This window comes from Megalobrama amblycephala, linkage group LG8 (genome assembly GCF_018812025.1).
Source record: "Megalobrama amblycephala isolate DHTTF-2021 linkage group LG8, ASM1881202v1, whole genome shotgun sequence".
Taxonomy (NCBI): Eukaryota; Metazoa; Chordata; class Actinopteri; order Cypriniformes; family Xenocyprididae; genus Megalobrama; species Megalobrama amblycephala.
This window is the reverse complement of record NC_063051.1, coordinates 34,996,848-35,016,979: the sequence shown is the minus strand read 5'-3', so window position 1 is coordinate 35,016,979 and position 20,132 is coordinate 34,996,848. Positions and strand designations below refer to the sequence as shown.

At 35.3% G+C, this 20,132-nt stretch overlaps 2 protein-coding genes across 3 annotated transcripts; both read left to right on the top strand.

The window, feature by feature from the left end:
• Positions 1 to 582: 582 nt before the first annotated feature.
• fdx2 (ferredoxin 2) lies at positions 583 to 5,199 on the top strand. The gene is made up of 5 exons (XM_048200875.1): positions 583 to 837; positions 918 to 976; positions 1,050 to 1,156; positions 4,091 to 4,178; positions 4,632 to 5,199. Exons 1-5 carry the CDS (start codon positions 598 to 600, stop codon positions 4,786 to 4,788), a joined length of 651 nt encoding a protein of 216 aa, XP_048056832.1. The 5' UTR covers positions 583 to 597; the 3' UTR covers positions 4,789 to 5,199.
• Positions 5,200 to 7,264: 2,065 nt separating this feature from the next.
• zglp1 (zinc finger GATA like protein 1) lies at positions 7,265 to 15,338 on the top strand. 2 transcript variants are annotated; one of them, XM_048200873.1, is made up of 5 exons: positions 7,265 to 7,372; positions 9,270 to 10,179; positions 10,257 to 10,366; positions 13,910 to 14,003; positions 14,837 to 15,338. In XM_048200873.1, exons 2-5 carry the CDS (start codon positions 9,287 to 9,289, stop codon positions 14,955 to 14,957), a joined length of 1,218 nt encoding a protein of 405 aa, XP_048056830.1. In that variant the 5' UTR covers positions 7,265 to 7,372; positions 9,270 to 9,286; the 3' UTR covers positions 14,958 to 15,338. The 2 variants fall into 2 exon arrangements, with proteins under 2 accessions (XP_048056830.1, XP_048056831.1); XM_048200874.1 differs by lacking the exon at positions 7,265 to 7,372 and adding an exon at positions 7,390 to 7,542.
• The last annotated feature ends 4,794 nt before the right edge of the window (positions 15,339 to 20,132 follow it).

The following is a 20,132-nucleotide window of genomic DNA, read 5'->3' as shown; positions in this document are numbered from 1 at the left end:
AAGACTCTTATTACTCATCTGGTATCGTTTAAAGCTCTTGAAGCTGCACTGAAACTGTAATTTTGACCTTCAACCTGTTGGTAGCCATTGCAATGCACTATATGGAGAAAAATCCTGGAATGTTTTCCTCAAAAACCTTCATTTCTTTTTGACTGACGAAAGAAAGACATGAACATCTTGGATGACATGGAGGTGAGTAAATTTATCAGGAAAAGTGTATTTAAAAGTGAACTAATCCTTTAACAGGGTAGATGGTATGCAAAATTTTAAAATGTATTTCGTTAGTTTTGTTATTGATACAATATTTAAAGGGGATTAACCAAGCAGCCTTCCAATTAATATTATCAATAATAGAGTTCCAAAAGAATTTTCCACTAGGTGTTATTTTATTTTGTTTTTGGAAAATAGTAAAAATATGTTTATTCTTGCATTTTTTATCAATCAGTTCAAGACCATTTAAAATTAATTTTGGTTTTGTCATTATTGTAGGGTTATAATGAATATGACTTTTAACAAGATGAACAAGAGTAAGAGGAATAGCTTTAATGACCGAATTAAATTCCTTAAAGATATGCCATATGAGGCTAATGCCGGCGAATGTCATCACATCACATCATCACGTCTCGTTTGCTATTGGCCAGCACAGGTCATGTGATCAAACAGTGTCATGCGGCGTCCGCAGCAGTCCGGGCGGGCATGAGTTTTACTCAGCGGTTCGTTCGAGTTTCGCCGGACTGCAGCATCTGTCCGCTTCACCGGTTAAAGATTTGCACGGGAGCCGCGGTTGGACGAGCGGTCGACGGGTTTTCAGCTCCCAACAGGCGCCTGCAGACCAGCCATCGGTGCGTCTATCACACATACACACTTCAACCTCTGATGGCGTATTAGTAGTTTGCGTAACTGTGTTTTTGTGTGTGTCAGGTGTGTGTCAGAGTGAAGACAGCAGCTCACCTGAGGAGGACAGACACGAGCATGTGTGAGTGTACAGACCCTGCTGTGTCATGACTCTCAAACTGTTGCTGGACTGACTGATGTATTCTTTACTTTAGTGTTAATGTTGTGTATATCGACCGGTCCGGACAGAGGATTCCTGTCAAGGCGAAAGTTGGCGATAATGTTCTTTACCTGGCGCACAAACATGGCATTGAACTCGAAGGTGAGTTCAAACATCTTAACTGTGTCTTTAAGGTTCACCTTCATAATCTGCAAGGGCTTAGGTTTGATTTTGACATTGATGGGGACTTAAAAGCATTTTAGTATTTGTGAGAGACTTTTGATCAACCAGATCCAAAACAACAAAACAAACAAACAAAAAAAAAACTGTTAATTGAAAGAAAACAAGTTGACAAAAGACTGAATCCAATATTTAGGCAAAAACAGCATAACTAAGGTAAAAAAAAAAAAAAAAAAAAAAAAAGTTTTGGGGGAGTGTTATGCCCTGTGTGTGCAAAGTCAGTAAGTTTGAGTCAAATATGATAACACTAAATGGATTAGTTCACTTTTAAATAAACTTTTCCTAATTTACTCTCCTCCATGTCATCCAAGATGTTCATGTCTATCTTTCTTCAGTGGAAAAGAAATGAAGGTTTTTGATGAAAACATTCCAGGATTTTTCTCCATATAGTGGACTTCACTGGAGGTTCAATCGGGTTGAAGGTCCAAATGTCAGTTTCAGTGCAGCTTCAAAGAGCTTTAAACAATACCAGACGAGGAATAAGAGTCTTATCTAGAGAAACGATCTGTCATTTTCTAAAAAAAAAAAATACGACTGTATATGCTTTATAAACACAAATGATCGCCTTGAATGTACTTCCGGTTTCAGCATCCTTCAAAACGCTTAAAGGTGCCCTCGAATGAAAAATTGAATTTATCTTGGCATAGTTGAATAACAAGAGTTCAGTACATGGAAATGACATACAGTGAGTCTCAAACTCCATTGTTTCCTCCTTCTTATATAAATCTCATTTGTTTAAAAGACCTCCGAAGAACAGGCGAATCTCAACATAACACTGACTGTTACGTAACAGTCGGGGGTGTACGCCCCAATATTTGCATATGCCAGCCCATGTTCCCAACATTATGAAAGGCATTAGACAAGGGCAGCCAGTAACGTCTGGATCTGTGCACAGCTGAATCATCAGACTAGGTAAGCAAGCAAGAACAACAGCGAAAAATGGCAGATGGAGCAATAATAACTGACATGATCCATGATAACATGATATTTTTAGTGATATTTGTAAATTGTCTTTCTAAATGTTTCGTTAGCATGTTGCTAATGTACTGTTAAATGTGGTTAAAGTTACCATCGTTTCTTACTGTATTCATGGAGACAAGAGCCGTCGCTATTTTCATTTTTAAACACTTGCAGTCTGTATAATTCATAAACACAACTTCATTCTTTATAAATCTCTCCAACAATGTAGCATTAGCCGTTAGCCACGGAGCATAGCCTCAAACTCATTCAGAATCAAATGTAAACAATATAACAGTATACAATACTCACATAATCCGACGCATGCATGACGAACACTTTGTAAAGATCCATTTGAGGGTTATATTAGCTGTGTGAACTTTGTTTATGCACTGTTCAAGGCAAGCGTGAGCTCCATGGGCATGGAGCATGAGAATTAAAGGGCTAGTAGCCCTGAATCGGCTCATTTGTAATGATGCCCCAAAATAGGCAGTTAAAAAAATGAATAAAAAAAAATCTATGGGGTATTTTGAGCTGAAACTTCAGACACATTCAGGGGACACCTTAGACTTATATTACATCTTTTTAAAAACTGCACCTTTGAGGTGCGGTCACACTGCACTTTTCGTTCCATTGACTTCCATTCAAACGCATGGGAATGCGTCAGACCGGAAACGCAAGCTCGTGCGAAAAATTTCACATTTCGCTGCGTTCCAAAGTTCAATTTTGGTGAACTCTGACCTGCGAATTCGCATCACGTGAAGACGTGCGACCAGTAGAAGATCGATTCGTCACGGCATGACCTCTTGGCTGAATTAAAAGAATTATTTTTTTTTGCAGTAAAGTTGAGTAGGTTCTGTATTTTTACATTTTAAATGTATTACTTTAAGTTATGTGTTGAATTCATGTTTATAAAAAAGACACTGTAGATCGCGACGTCATATCACGACCGTTACAGCATCTGAAAAAAATGTGCACATTCAAAGTCTAGTTTGACCGTGGCTTTACGCTGTGTGTCCTATGCCTTCCCTATTCTACTTGCGGAAAAAAATGAAACTGGCGTTGTGTTCGTTCCATAAGTAGAAGAGACATGAACATCTTGAATGACATGGGGGTGAGTGTAGACAGCTTTTAGCTGTTGTGGCGCGTCTGGTGTAGACACGGTGATAATATTAGACGGTACCACAAGACGAAGATCTATTTCAGAACCAGCCGCTATCAAAATAATCTGGCTTCAGGTGTGGGCCAGATATTATTGGTGGCAGGCCAGTTTTGGCCCGCGGGCCACCTATTGCCGTCCACTGCCCTACAGGTCTCGTGGACTTAACGGACACGTGCACGCAGCAGCCATTGTAAGTAATTGCGACCGAAAGTGCATAGAAGTGTGCCATTTGGGATTCAGCCTTACTTGACTTTATTTACATATGTGACCTTGAAGGAATCTAAAAGTAATCAGATTACATTACTTTCATATTGTGGTGCTTGTATTATATTACTGAATACTTTTTTATGAAGTAATTTGTAAGTGTAACTGAAGACATTTTTACATACCGCTGATAGACGCTTGCTTTCAAACGCTCCCGTGTGTATCTGTGTTAGTGCTTGGTGAAGAGTGCCAAACATGTCTATTTACAACATGTTTTTGAAGCGTTGATCATTGTAGCCAATCACAGACATATCTGTTTAGTGTGTGAACACAGTGACCAATCAGAGGTGAGAGGTTTAAGAGTCCGCTCAACAGCTCTCAAAATGCTAGGGGGAAATGCTGGTATCGTCACATTTTTTGAAATTAGTTAGAAAGTCAGTATGTTTGACAACCCTACTCCCAACTCTGTCCCTAGTGTCTCTACTAAATTCCCTGCCGTTGTTTGTTTGTGTCTCACGTTGTTCTGTTCTCAGGGGCCTGTGAAGCATCTCTAGCCTGCTCGACATGTCATGTGTATGTGAACAGCGAATACTACGATAAACTTCCAGAACCTGAAGAAAGGCAAGTAGAATACAAGGCATAATGGTAGAGCTGCACAATTAATCGTTAAAAGTTTGTGATTTCGATTCAAATACCCACATGATCTTATTACTAAATGACAACGATTCAGAGATGTCTAGGTATGAAAGAGTTTATAGTTCGGATATAAACACTGATGTCTACGGTAGTGTTCAAAATAGAGTAAATCACCTTTTGAAAGTGACTTGACACTTTAAAAAAAAGATCAAATTACATCATTACACCAGTAGGAGGCGACAAGTGACTGTTAAAAAATGTATTTGTCATTGAATCATTCATTCAAGAGATTCGTTCAAAAACGCTGATTCATGCAGTAATGAAATGAGTCTTTGAGTGAGTCATTGAATCATTCATTCATTAAAACTTATTTTTTGTTTTAATTAAAATTATTCACGATATTTTTTAACGAGCGTCACACATGTGTTGTCCCTGCAGGGAGGACGATATGTTGGACATGGCGCCGATGCTGCAGGAGAATTCCCGTCTGGGCTGCCAGATCATCCTGACTCCGGAGCTGGACGGCATCGAGCTGACGATGCCCAAGGTCACACGGAACTTCTACGTGGACGGTCACGTGCCCAAACCTCACTGAGCGGCAGGGGTCAGGAAAGGAGAGTTTAAGCGAGAGCTCCAAAGACCAGGGGTACAGATCGCAAAGCACTGTGGGATACAGACACTAAATGAAGCCTCTTCCTGTGAGCAGGTTTATAGTCGTTAAAGGCTTGTTAAGTGTGTGACATGAACGGCCCGTGTGGGGAATCTCTCGCTCTCATCCAGTGAGTTGAAGAGCGCAGATCTATTGAGCTCCAGCTGAATTTGGTCCACAGGCATTTCCACCACTCCCGATTGTTCATTATCCTTCATATAACCAGTCTGATTTACAGAACATTATAGATATAGTATATTTTTTAGCTTAAATGCACTGAACACATCAACATCCAAGACCTGTTTCTCTCTGTTTGTTTTCTTTTGTATAAATAAAATGAGCCTATCTTTAAGACCATTAAGATTTTCGGCATTGTGACATTTGGGCACATATGTTTCTCATGACTAACTTCTGAGTTTTGCAATTTACATTTTGCAGTTTACTTGATGGCTTACTGTACTGCAGGAGAATTGTGCAAAATACACTATATACACTACCGTTCAAAAGTTTGGGGTCTTGAAGGTTTTTTTAATGTTGTTTAATGAAGTCTCTTCTGCTCACAAAGGCTGCATTTATTTGATCAAAAATACAGTAAAAATTGTGAAATATTATTCCAGTGTAAATCAGCTGTTTTCTATGTGAGTATATAGTAAAGTGTAATTTATTCCTGTGATCAAAGCTGAATTTTCAGCATCATTACTCCAGTCTTCAGTGTCACATGATCCTTCAGAAATCATTCTAATATGATGATTTGATGCTCAACAAACATTTCGGATGCCTGATGAAGATCATACAATTGAAACGTTGCCAATAAAGAACTTTTTTACGGATTTGCAAGTTGACGGTGTGCGGGATTTTCCTTGTTTTTCCGTATTTTGATTACACTAGTCTTCTTTCCTACGCACCTATCTATGACCTACAGGTGTGCGATTATCAATGTTGAAAACAGTTGTGCTGCTTTATATTTTTGTGAACTTTTGTGCTTTTTTTTTTTCATGAATAGAAAGTTAAAAAGAACAGCTTTTATTTGAAATAGAAATATTTAGTAACATTATAAATGTCTTTACTGACACTTTTGATCAGTTTAATGTGTCCTTCCTGAACAAAAAAAATTTCTTTCAAAATAAAAAAGTACACTACTATTAAAAGATTTGAGGTCTATTTAGCAACAAATCCTGAAAATGGTTCACATTGATGATAATAAATGTTTTAAATGATTTCTGAAGGATCATGTGACACTGAAGACTGGAGTAATGATGCTGAAAATTCAGCTTTGCATCACAGGAAATAAATTACACTTTACTACATATTCACATAGAAAACAGTCTGATTTTACACTTGGAATAATATTTCACAATGTTTTACTGTATTTTTGATCAAATAAATGCAGCCTTTGTGAGCAGAAGAGACTCTTTTAGAAACATTTAAAACTCTTGCAAGACTCCAAACATTTGACGGTAGTATAAGTAAAAATGAAAGGATGTGCAATAAATATGACCATGATGTATAACACATTTTAAAAGCAGGCTTAATTTTATTCATGCAAAATATAACTTCTTTTTTCTTTCTATTCTCTTTTTTCGGGGTGAAATATGACGCATTTCATGAGATTCACCAAAGAATACAGAAGCATTCCACATTACAAATGATTTCTGGTTTTCATAAATTTTATTTTTTCTGTGTGCAACTGTAGAGAAAAACATGAGAGTTATTGATGCTGCAGAAAGAGTCATTCTCCCCATTTGCTCTGGTGTTTGATGGATCAGTTCATGCGTCCGTCTGAAACAGTCCTTCTATGCTGTTCTGAAGTTCACTTCATTACTAAACCCTGAACGCAAAAACCTGTCAGTCATCACACACATTTCTCCTGTCTCCGCTCAGGTCATTGTGTGCACAGATGAAATTATTCATCACATTTTAGAAACCACTATCTGTTGAAGGTTCATACAATAATGAATAAGTCATGTTTAATTTTTTGATGAATTAAATAAACTGTAATGTGTCACCTTATGTGTGTCTGGAAGTCTGATATGAATAAACATAATTCCAAGATCCACTTCATACAGTATTACTGAAAATACAAATACATAAATGTGAGTAAATAAAACACTTTACAATAAGGTCTGACTAAGGTTATCCTTAGATAAAGCATTAACTAACATGAATAATGAAAAATATTTATTTGTTGCATTATTATATTTGCTAATGTTTAGTAAAAATAGAATTATTGTTCATGTTCACAATGCATTAAAGTTAACAAAAACAACTTTGCATTTTCATGTGAAAATGCTGAAATTAACATTGACTTAAGATTAATAAATGATGTGAAAGTGTTAATTTTCAGTTCATGTTAGCAAAGGAAAACTTTAAGTGTTATCAGTATTTTTTAAGTGAATCTGGAGCTTCAGAAGGACAGGTGAGATCCGGAACACCTGCTCATCATCACATCACGTGACAGTCGGTATTACATGTGAAATGATTCCGTTCACCACAGTCCTGCTACAGAGTTACAGCGGCTCGTTCTCATGTGGTGAGTTTATTTACATCTGTTCATAACAACACACGAATCACATCATTTTAACCTCTGACCTCGCTGAATCAGGTCAAACTGCTGAGGAACGTGAGCTCGAGCTGCGCGCGGGAGATTTACTGTTACTTTGTAGCGACTCCTGAGAGAAAACTCGTTCGATCTGTTACATTGTAAGTTCTGACGTTTATGACAAATTATGAGCTGTGACTGAAATATTACAGTGCAGAACTAAACTGAGAGTTGCTGCCAGGCAAATTTATCATCAGTTCAAAGTTTATTTCGGTTTTGACAGATTTTCCTCAGTTTAGATTTAAACGTGACTGATTAAACCCAGAGATTTAAGAGTGCCATTACAGTGAGTCTTTAAAATATGTAATTTGATGTAATTTCTATGACATAAACCACCTTATGGATAATCCTATATGATCGTCTTTTGTGCTATTGGTCTTTACGATGGTGAGTGAACAGATTTGTGACTATCAAAATACATCACTCTGGGGAAAAAAGAACTGATATAAAGTGGTGAATTCAGGTTGATTGGGACACATTTTTGCCATTTGAGATGACTGGGGGAAAGTCCCAATCAACAAACCTGTTTTATAAACAATTAAAGAAAAAGAAATTCTTATTTTTATTCAGCAAGAATGCATTAAATGTATCAAATGTGACAGTAAACACATTTATAATGTTACAAAAGATTCTATTTCAAATAAACGCTGTTCTTTTGAACTTTCTATTCATTAAAGAATCCTGAAGAATAAAATGTATCACAGATTCCACAAAAATCTGAAGCAGCACAAATGTTTTTACATTGATAATCATAAATGTTTCTTGATCATCAAATCATCATATCAGAATGATTTCTGAAGGATCATGTGACACTGAAGACTGGAGTAATGATGCTGAAAATTCAGCTTTGATCACAGGAATAAATTACACTTTACTATATATTCACATAGAAAACAGCTGTTTTAAATTGTAATATTATTATTTTTTTTTAATATTACTGTTATTACTGTATTTTTATCTAAATAAATGCAGCTTTGGTGAGCATAAGAGACTTTTTAAAGGGATAGTTCACCCAAAAAAATGAAAATCATTAATCATCATTTACTCACCCTCAGGTTGTTTCAAACCTGTATGAATTTCTTTCTTCTGCTGAACACAAAAGATATTTTGATGAATATGGGTAACCATAGGCATCACTGACTTCAACTGTTTGGTTACCAACATTCTTTAAAATATTTTCTTTTGTGTTCAGCAGAAGAAAGAAATTCATACAGGTTTAAAACAATTTGAGGATCCATAAATGATTTTTGGGTGAACTATCTTTTTAAAGGGGTGGTTGATTATGATTTCACTTTTTTAACTTTAGTTCACAAACGAGGTTCAATTCAATGCTGGATTTGCACAAAAGATGAACATGACGGCACATGCTAGTGGATGAGTTGAATCAACTCCACAGCAACTACATCAATTTATCCACTAACCATTCAGAAACGTCTAAAAGTTGTAACTTCTTCCTGAGTCTCTCCATCAGTGTCGACTCCGGTTTGAACAATGTAAGGCTGAACACTTTCATCATTTTGGCTGCGTGAGATTCTCCAGCTTTGTTGTTGTTGAGCTGTTAAAGCTCCGACCTCTTCTGGAAAGTGGGCGGGGAGCGGCAGCTCATTTGCATTTAAAGGGACACACAAAAACCGCATGTTTTTGTTCAAATTTGACAAGCTATAATAAATGATCTGTGGGGTATTTTAAACTGAAACTACAGACACATTCTGGGGACACCAGAGACTTATATTATATATTGTGAAAGGGCCCCCTTTAATACTATTATTCCATATTTGAAAAGCTTCAGAAATGCTTGTGTCTCAGTTTTTGTCCCTCTCTTTTTCAGCAAACAGATGAGGGAATATGAGTTCTCATGCACGTGATCCTGCAGAAGATGTGCAGCACCAGCAGGTCACCCAGTCCACAATCCTCCTCCTGCTCCAGGAGGCCACGAATCTCGCTCCTCCCGCAGATGACGGGAGCTTGAGTTCCGGAGCGTCGCGTGGAGAGAATCCAGACAGCGGCTCACCCATCCTCTCCGGCCCTCAAGACTCAGAGTTCACAGGCTCTTTCTCTATAATGCGAGAGTCTGACCGCAGCAGTGCATGGGAAGTGATGCGTCTGATCAACCAGCAGTGCGAGCGGCTGCTTCAGTCCGGAGGTCCGGTTGATCTCGACTCATCAGACGGCACAGAGGGCGTTATGCTGTCCAGACCTCCCGAGTGTCCTGCTGTTTCCTCCAGCAGCGTCCCATCCAACGCATATTTCTCAGTTGCAGTCGTCTACAGCTCTGAGCCTGTGACCGATGTGGAGGAAGTTAAAGAAAGCGATGATCTCGCTGAACTTATAAAGACAAACATGAGTGACGTCAGTGAAAAGTGTTTGACAGAAAACACATCTGTCGAGTCCAAAGACGAGGGCTGTTCTGATCAGGGCGAATCTGTTGTACTGTGCACAGGAAGTGACTGTCCTCTTGACTTCACTTCCTGTTTAGTGTCTGAGCGAGATACTGAGAGTGCGTGGCTCCCTCTGAACGCCTCTGAAAATGCATTTTCATCACAGCCAGCTGACCTCAACAATAATCTCATAGAGACGTCATCATGGGATGCCCGCAGACGCACGCAGAGGAAACAGCCTCGTCCCGCCCGGAGCCCCGACCCGCAGGACCCTGATGTGCAGGGCGTCACCTTCAGCATGTATCCGGAAGTGGACGGCGACACGCATCAGAGCAGACTGATCATCACCACTAATTACAGGTGGAGCTGCTCTTCTCTGATTGAGCCATATCATATTTCTGTAAGATGAGAGTGATGTTGTGTTTTCTTCTGCTCAGTGAGGAGATCAGACGCTTGAGAAGGAGCAGGAGCAGCCGCTGCAGATCTCACCAAACCTGCCAGAGGAGCAGCTGCTCTGAGGAGGAGAGCGACGCCTGCGGTCTGTCCAGTCAGTACCAGACACATCCACCAGAGGGCGTGCATCACACACTCACACACTAGTTAGTGCCGTTCAGTCGCTCATCACTAGCTCTAGTACTGATACTGATCAAACCTGTAGCAGTAAGTGTGTGTTTGTGCTCCAGACAAGAATGATTACTCAAATCACGTGTGTTGATGAGGAAAGTGTGCTTCTACTTTAAAGGCAGGGTAGGTAAAAAATGTATAAAAAACTTTTTTTTTCAAAATTTGTTTAAACTTTATTTATATATCAATACATATTTAAAATGTAAGTACTCTGAAAAAGAAAGTATAAAAATCGAGTGTCTGTAGACCTCTCACGACTGTTTTAAAGACAGCTCATTATTTCCATTCACTCCACCCCCTCCCTTCTGGGCTCCTTCCAAAGCCACGCCCCCAAAACGCATGAACGTGCGACTCCGACCACTGAGCTGGAAGACGCATTATTTACCTGAGACGAGCGGAGAGGAAGGAGCACAGTGCATGTAGTGACATCATGTCAGAATCACATGTAATAAAAATAACTTTATAATATATTTAATTATTTAATTCGCTAACGAGTTAGTTATCTATAAGGCAAAGCTAAAAACAGGTTGCATGATACACGTTTTTCCATTACCATCATTTACACTGTGATGAAGATGAATTTCGTGTAAGATTCATAACATATACGTTGTTCTACAGATAAACAGAGTAACATACACTCAAATATCAACTCACAACTGCATTGCAGACACAAAATAATAACACACACATACAACAAAGTGTGTACGACACACACAGATACAAGATAAAGACATCAGTAAACATAGGTAGAGAATATAAAAACAAAACAAAGGCGAAAAAAAAACATGCAGGTAAACTTACAGGTGAACATGGTAAAAGAGTTAGACAGAGGGTAGAAAAGTTCCTAGATGCGGAGTAACGTTAGGCCTACTATCTATTTAGTTATCTAAAGCAAAATTATGCACAATTCAACACTATAGCTATCATCTTGAGCTAGGCCTATAGATTATTTATCGTCTCTACTACGGCTCGCTAAGTAATGTTATGTTAGCTATATTACGCAGCTACGTGTGCTAATGACACATGCTTCATGAAAAAATAAACAAAAAAATATGTATGATCAAAATACAAAAAGAAAGATTTACCTGTCCAGCAGAAATAAAGCCATCAAGGAGTCACTTTTCAGCCCCTTGAGTTCCCTCAGTTCTCGCCATCGCTGGAGAGCCACGCCGATATTAACTCGCGTTTTATTTCTTTGTTTATCCAAAGACTTTTTGTTCATTGCCTTTTCTTGTACTGTTACTGTCTTCCTTTTTTGCCTGGTTTGCCTTCACTAACTGCATAGGCCGGTACTGTGAATTTTGCTTGCTGTTTCTCTGCCATTGTTTTGGTATTCCTAGGATCCGTGCCTCTTGAATTCCCCAAATCAAACGTGCGCGCGCAAGTGGGCAGGTCATGTGTGGCAAAAGGGTGGTTGCCATGGTTGCGAGAGAGTGACAGCCGCCTAAGCCAATCCTATGTTTCGTCCCGGATGGAAATAATGAGCTGTGTTTAATACAGATTAAACGGTCTAGAGTCACTCGATTTTTATACTCTTTTTATCAGAGTTCTTACATTTTAATTATGCATGGATATATATAGAAAGTTTAAACAAATTTGGAACAAAATTTCTTACCTACCCTGCCTTTAAGTGATCAAATGCTGCCATTTTAAAGTTTTTTTTTTTTTTTTTTTTTTTTTTTTTTTTTTTTTTTTTGTCAGACAAACAACTAAACATAAAATCTAAGGGGCTAAGTTAATATTTCAATAATTCATCAACACAGTCACATGTTCGCAGTTCAATTTATTTTATTTCAAGATATTAATATATGGGCTGCACAAGAAATTATATTTCAGTTATTTGTCATATATGGTGTTTTTATAGAGATATGTTGAAACCAACTTTATTAGTAGTAGTATTAGTTTGGTAACGCTTTACAATATGTTCTTTTAATGCATTAAATAACATGAATTAACAATGAGCAATATATTCTCACAGCATTTATTAACCTTTCTTAATGCTAGTTAATAAAAATGTTCATGTTCATGTTAGTTCACAGTGCATTAATATTAATATAGATTAATGTTGTAGAAGTTCATATTAACTAATGTTAATTTTTGTAAAGTGTTACCATTAGTTTTAACTCTAATTATAAAAAATGACAACACATTAGTTTTGCAAATTATAGTTATACTGTAAAATAATTAATATTTGATAATTATAAAATTGGTAACACTTTTGGTAACACTTTATAATGTCTCATTAATTAATAATGATTATTGCATTAAGTAACATTAACAATGAGCTAGACATTTATTACAGTATTTATTAAAGTTATTTAATAAAAGCACAGTTGTTTATTGTTAATGTTAGCTCAGGTCCATTAATGAATATTAACAGATACAACTTTTCATTTTAATAATGTATTAGTAAATGTTGAAATTAGCTTTAACTAAGATTAATAAATGCCTTTAAAATTATTTTTCCATTGCAAATTCATGTTAAGTAATGTAGTTAACTAATGCAAACAAATGGAACCTTATTGTACAGTTTTACCAAATATATACGCTGCTTTCCAAAAGTCTGGAAATGCCCTAGTTTTGGACAATATCGGCATGAATCCTTTTCAAACTACGAAACAAACTACGAAAACATATTTTATTACATAAACAGTTTATACATAGAAAAAACTTCCTCAAAATATCCAGCATTAGCAGCTATCTGACCTAAACTGGGTTCTGATTGGTTCATTGTATTCTCAAACTTAATTGGCAATCAATTGTTGAAGCTATTAAGGTGTGCTGACCCAAACATCTTTTACAAACCTGGGCCAAGTTTAAACCAGTAACCAGCATCACAGCTGGCAAATGGCATGACTGATTTTGACATGTATATATTGCCTTTATTATGTAATCAAAATGAAAATTATTATTGCTGGTCTTCAATGATAATGTCAAGTTACTGTAATGTATTTGCACCAAAAAATGATGAGGATTTATGCTGATATCGTCCAAAACCACACTTTGCCAGGGGTGTTTCCAAACTTTTGGAGGGCAGTGTATATATGTATGTCTACAATTCAGTTCATTTATTTGTAAACTGTTTTTCACAATACCTATTGTTTCAAAGCAGCTTTACAGAACATGTTTGTTTTAATGTTACGGTTTAGGAATTCTTCACTTTCAGGCATTCGAAACATTGAGCTTTTGTCACTTCAAATCCTCAGCCGTTTAATTTAGTGGAATGCTGGTGAAATTCTGTAGATGTCCACCTGCAGAAATGTTGAGAATTATGCGAATGTGTAAATGAAACACACGCTCATCTGTGATCCTAAAAGAAGATTGATGGATGGACCCGTGACTCTTCCTTACTGTGGAGATCTAATTGGAAGCATTTATTCAGTTTAGGGTCTCACTGAGTGTTAGTTTTGTGGTTATGATGAAAGTGAAGAGTGCTGCTCGTTGTTCTCGTCTGTTTGTTCCTCAGGGATTAAGATGTGTGCGTCCTGCTGTACGAGGAAGACTCCTCTCTGGAGAGACGCTGAAGACGGGACGCCCCTTTGTAACGCCTGTGGGATCAGGTGCGTAAAAATATTATCTCTGTATTCTCATATTCTTTTGTATGTTGATCAAGTTTTAGAGCTATATCTTTATCGTGGGCCTTAATTGTGAATGATTCATTCTGAAGAAATAAATGTTTTTTCTTCAAAATCTTTGCAATAACTCACTCCACATCTTTCCTTCAGCTTATGTTATTCATTGACACTTTCACCATCCCATCAGGTCATCATGGAGAAAATAAAGTCATATGTGTTTTTAAACATTCACTCTTACAAATAATGCTTCTTATTGGCATCAATAGTTCCATGAATAACCTTTAACATCCACAGAATCTTTTCATTCCACAAAGGTTCTTTGTAATGGAAAAAGGTTCTTTTTAGATGATTAAAATTTTTTAATAACTGATCATTGAAAGGTTCTTTGGAGAACCAAAAATTTTTTTTCTATGGCCAATCTCCTCTTTGGAATAATTGTTCAGAAGTAAAATGAGTTATGAAAGCCAATTCATGTTGACTCTTTTTTTTTTTTTTTTTTGCATGTTTTTTGGCATTTTAATTTAAGGTGTTCTTGTTACAGTGTAATTATAGTAAGTACTAATAAGTAAGTACATGTACTTGCTATAGGGTTAAGGTATGGATTATAATTATAGTTATTACTAGAGTAAGAATGTGTAACAACAGCGTCACTGTGAAAAAAAAAAAATAAAAAGTGTTACTTTATAGTCCGCTGCATCCTACACGTTTCATGTTTATTAGTTAGTGGTTTATGCAAAGCACTATTTTTGGAAATAATGAGTAGTAAATTATTATTATCAGGGCCTGATTTGGTTTTCACACACTTTTGGGTTTTGCAGGTACAAGAAATATCGTGTGCGATGTCAGAAGTGCTGGAACATCCCGAAGAAGGAAGCAAACACCAACTCAAAGTGTCTGAAATGCGGCGACGTCCTGAAGCTGAAGTGCAGCAGCTGGTAGGACTTTCATTACCTCTTCACATCTGCTGAAGCTCTCAGATCTGAGCTTTCTGTGTGCTGAGATGAACTTGTGACTCTTCATCTGAATGAACAGAGAGTCTGTTGTGATTCATGAGTCAAATAACTGAATCATTCTCAGGGTCTGTTATTGCGAACGGACTAAAGCTGTTCAGTTTGGTGCTGTACATGACTATTGATTGTTCACTTATTTAATTTACCCATTTTTCTTGTTTGTGACATCATATTTATTAATGAACTTATTTATTGATTAATGTATTTTTTTTGGTCACAGTCATCTCTCTGATTTGTTTTGTGGCTATCTGATGTGTTTGTGTTCAGAGGGTGTTCTGTGCTGGAATGAAATATTAAATTGTATTTATTATAGTCCTCTATTGTCAGTGTTTTCTTAAATGTTACATAGATGCTTTATTATATAATAAGACAGTACGCTCAATTTGACATGAATCAATCATATTCATGAATGTAGATTAATATTAAAGTCAGCATGAAACTGAAGATTCACAAAGTGTTCATAAAAGTGTTTTTGAACTAAGGAGGAACTTTTGACGTCTTGCATGTCAAAAGATCAAGGAAATTTTGATTTCTCAATTCATGACCCCTTTAAGAGTGTGTTTGCTCAATATGTTCAGGTCTTGGATCAGAACTGCAGTGGTTGTTTGTTGTGATCATCATGATCTGTGGCTTTTCTGTTTGTTTATATTAAAGTTTGAATTGTAAGGAGCTTTTAGGGGATTTATATTTCAATGCTTTTAGTTTGTGCTCGCTCCCAAAACCATTGCCAGGCGGGCAGCGAGAAATTAAACTGGACATACTGTTTGTCAGAACTCGATACCGAGAGGACGCAAATGTTTTGGTAGCAAAAACACTGAAATATGATTTCCCTCCTATCTCATTTTTTCCGACATGTTCCCGTAGGGACTCCGTATGAAGGCTTGTGTGTGTGTGTTTATCTCAGCATAGAGAGAATGATGATGTGATGAAAGACAAAGAGTTTCCACCTGACCAAACATGCAGGATTTAGGATTTTTATTTATCTGATGTTTGCATTTGTGGCATTTTTCAGAATTAAACACTTTTAACACCAAAGTTCTAATTAATTGTCATAATGCAAAAATACTCTATTAGTTACTCCGTAATGATGATAATTGACTTTTTTTTTCTGCATTATGGTAATAATTTAGGAGAGTTAAGGCCCATTCAAGCCAAAAACAATAACTATAATTATTTAATTCGTCTTGGATTTATACTTCTGTTATGTGTCAGAAACAAATGTTTGTTTATATGGATGACATTAGAAAGTTGGCAGAGTCATTTTTACCGCTTGGTTTCAATAAATGCTCTTTATGGACCGAGTTTTGATATTTGCAGTGTGTTTCACTGAACTCAAAGATCTCAGAATATCAAGAACAATCTGATTCCAAGTGCTCCCGTTATAATTCTTGGGATATTCCTTTTCATGTAGTGTGTAATAAAGCATTTGAATGTAAAAGGTCTGCAAAGTTTCAAAGATCCAAGTGCAGATAAATGGAGTTATTGTCTCCCAAAAGAAAGAAGAGATTCTGAACTGAAACGTGTCAGTCTCAGTAATTCATTCTCACTTCAAAAATGCCTAATTTGCATAATGCCAGCCTCTGGTCTTCATTGGCTGAACAGCGTCTGCTAGGGCTGGGTAAAAAATATCGATTTCTTGATTTTTAATCGATTCTCATTTTTTACGAACCGATATCAATTCTTAAATCCCAAGAATCGATTAGTCTAGTCTGTTTTCAGTTGATGAATGAGCAGAATATGTAGCTCCTCCCATCCAATAAATCGCAATAATCTTTGTGCTTTGTTACTTTTGATATGAAACAAAGTCACAGATTTCAAATGACGTCCATCTTATTATGAGATTCAAAAAATAAATACCGTTTTGGCGCTGTTTAATGTGGCGTGACAGATCGCTTTAGCGCCTCAGTTAAAGAGAAGCATGTGATCATCCTCTCCTCCGCTTTAATACCAGTTACAGCGAAATAAACATGCATGAACATCTGAAGGTATGTTAAAATATACAGTACAACTTACTGAAATCCGTATCATGTCTCGTGTAATGCTCAATCAGTGTTTCAACCTCGGAAAGACGTCAATAAAACGGCTTGTAAACAATGTCACGTAACGTCACATTTACCTCAGAAAAACATGCTCAGTGACCATAAACTCATTAGTCAGCTAGAAAAGTGAACTCTAGAAAGCAACATTCTGATAAATATAGCTATGCACCGTTACATATTCATTATAATGTTCTTCAATATTTAATGCATGTTTGAATAAATCAGTTATGACTGCCACGATTGAAATAATCATATTTCTACTCCAATTAGTTTTTTTTTTAATATAAACATGTAATTCTTAACTTTATTTATAATAAAAAACATAGTGTAATTTAAGTGTTTGTATATAAATAAGTTAATTTAACCTTCAATATTATGACTCCCATGTGTAGTTTACAGCATTATTTGAGAGATTTTTTTTTTTCTCTAGAAAATTTGCCATGTACTGTAACTGATATACTACATCCAAAATAATCGATATCGAATCGAAATCGTGAAAATTGTCAATACCCAGCCCTAGTGTCTGCTTTGCCCCGCCCTCAATCACTGCAGTTGTATCTGAGACGAAGAGTTTGGTTCGTGTTGTTCATATCGAGAAGACGCTGTTTTCTGCTGCCAATGCAAATCCACATCGATGAGATTGATATGGTAAAACCGACACCATCATTACTGTTTGAATCAGGAGCTGAAATTCAGATATGATAATGAGTGTTTGGTTTCTGACCAATCAGAGCAGCTCTTAGAAAGGCGGGGTTTAGAGAGACCGGATCATGGAACTAACCATTTCAGACATTGTGAGAAAAGAGCTGATGTGGCAGTGGATATTATGAGAAAATTAAAGGTTTGTGGTTTTTTTTTTTTTTTTTTTTTTTTTTTTTTTTTTTAACCTATTGTAGGCGACTTTAAAACACAATTAGAAAACTTTTAAAAATAGCATAAAAGGGGCACTCTAAATAATTCACTATAACTCTGTCTTTATCTACACGTTATCATTCAGGTTGTAAATTTGAACTCCTGTTGTCCTTTTGAACGACGCTGAAGTGAATTTGGCCCCGTCCCATCGGCTCCACCTTGTTAATCGGAAACCCGCCGGCCCCTTCACAGCGTATTAAGAAATGAGTTATGAATAATGAGCGTTCGTGTGCTCACACCTGTGACCGCGGCAGATATATCCTGTTTGGAAAATGGCCGACGGTCTCGCCAAACCCTCAACATCAAGCCTCCCGCCCCGAGCGCTCCAACAGGAAGTGTGGACAGGAAACAGCTGTCGCTGACATCCTCCCTCTGCTGCTCCAGGTGCATCCTGGGTACTCGACGCTCAGCAGCGCAGACACAATCTTTATCTGTGAAAGTCTGTTCGTTTTCAGGGAGCGCTGACCGATGGTGTGCACTGTAATGATTTATATTTGATGTGTTGTCTGAATGAGTCTGGATTGGTCAGTCGAGCGCTCTGTAAATTCTGATTCTCTCGCCGTTTCATGCAAGAGCAGCCGTGCGTGAAGGATATATTTAATCATACATGCAGATGTGAGCAAGTGCATCTTATCAAACTGCATGTGTGCATTTAGTATGCTAAATAATGTTTGATGTTTCATTGCCATAAATCATTTCAAGTTTTGTGGCTAAAAACTGACTCGACTTTAGAGCTGATGTGTTTTTAATCAGATGTATTGATATTTGAAAACTCTAGTCATGGAAGCTTGTTTTTGGCATGGAATAAGTATTATTTATTTTTTAATTTTTTTTAAAGTACAATATAATTTATCAAAGTACAATATCATTTTTTTATTTTAAATTTATAATACAATTTCATCATTTTCATTTTTTTTTTTTTTAAAGTACAAAACAATTTCATGATTTTTTTTAAAATAAAATTTATAATTTTCATGATTTTTTTTAAAGTACAATAAAATGTGTAATTTTCATGATTTTTTTTAAAGTACAATATAATTTATAATACAATTTCATGATTTTTTTAAAGTACAATATCATGAAATTGTATTATAAATTATATTGTACTTTAAAAAAATCATGAAATTGTATTATAAATTATTTTTTTTAAAGTACAATAAAATGTGTAATTTTCATGATTTTTTAAAATTTTTCTAAAGTACAATTTAATTTATAATACAATTTCATTTTTTATTTTAAATTTATAGTACAATTTCATGATTTTCATTTTTTTTAAAGTACAATATAATTTATAATACAATTTCATATTTTTTATTTTAAATTTATAATACAATTTCATCATTTATTTTAAATTTATAATACAATTTCATCATTTATTTTAAATTTATAATACAATTTCATCATTTTCATTTTTTAAAAAAAGTACAATATAATTTATAATACAATTTCATGATTTTCATTTTTTTTTAAAGTACAATATCATGAAATTGTATTATAAATTATATTGTACTTTTAAAAAATCATGAAATTGTATTATAAATTATTTTTTAAAGTACAATAAAATGTGTAATTTTCATGATTTTTTTAAAAGTACAATATAATTTATAATACAATTTCATGATTTTTTTTAAGTACAATTTAATTTATAATACAATTTCATTTTTATTTTAAATTTATAGTACAATTTCATTTTCATTTTTTAAAAAAAAAGTACAATATAATTTATAATACAATTTCATGATTTTTTTATTTTATTTTTTTAAGTACAATATAATTTATAATACAATTTCATCATTTATTTTAAATTTATAATACAATTTCATCATTTTCATTTTTTTTTAAAAAGTACAATATAATTTATAATACAATTTCATCATTTTTTTATTTTAAATTTATAATACAATTTCATGATTTTCATTTTTTTAAAAAGTACAATATCATGAAATTGTATTATAAATTATATTGTACTTTTTAAAAAATCATGAACATTACACATTTTATTCTACTTTTAAAAAATCATGAAATTGTATTATAAATTATTTTTTTAAAGTACAATAAAATGTGTAATGTTCATGATTTTTTTTAAGTACAATATAATTTATAATACAATTTCATATTTTTATTTTAAATTTATAATACAATTTCATCATTTA

Coding starts and splice junctions, on each gene's coding strand:
- fdx2 (XM_048200875.1), top strand. CDS start 598: ATGTCATCACATCACATCATCACGTCTCGTTTGCTATTGGCCAGCACA. Junction 1,157..4,090: donor ACATGGCATTGAACTCGAAG/GTGAGTTCAAAC, acceptor TTCTGTTCTCAG/GGGCCTGTGAAGCATCTCTA. Junction 4,179..4,631: donor CTTCCAGAACCTGAAGAAAG/GCAAGTAGAATA, acceptor TTGTCCCTGCAG/GGAGGACGATATGTTGGACA.
- zglp1 (XM_048200873.1), top strand. CDS start 9,287: ATGAGTTCTCATGCACGTGATCCTGCAGAAGATGTGCAGCACCAGCAG. Junction 10,180..10,256: donor ATCATCACCACTAATTACAG/GTGGAGCTGCTC, acceptor TCTTCTGCTCAG/TGAGGAGATCAGACGCTTGA. Junction 10,367..13,909: donor CGACGCCTGCGGTCTGTCCA/GTCAGTACCAGA, acceptor TTTGTTCCTCAG/GGATTAAGATGTGTGCGTCC.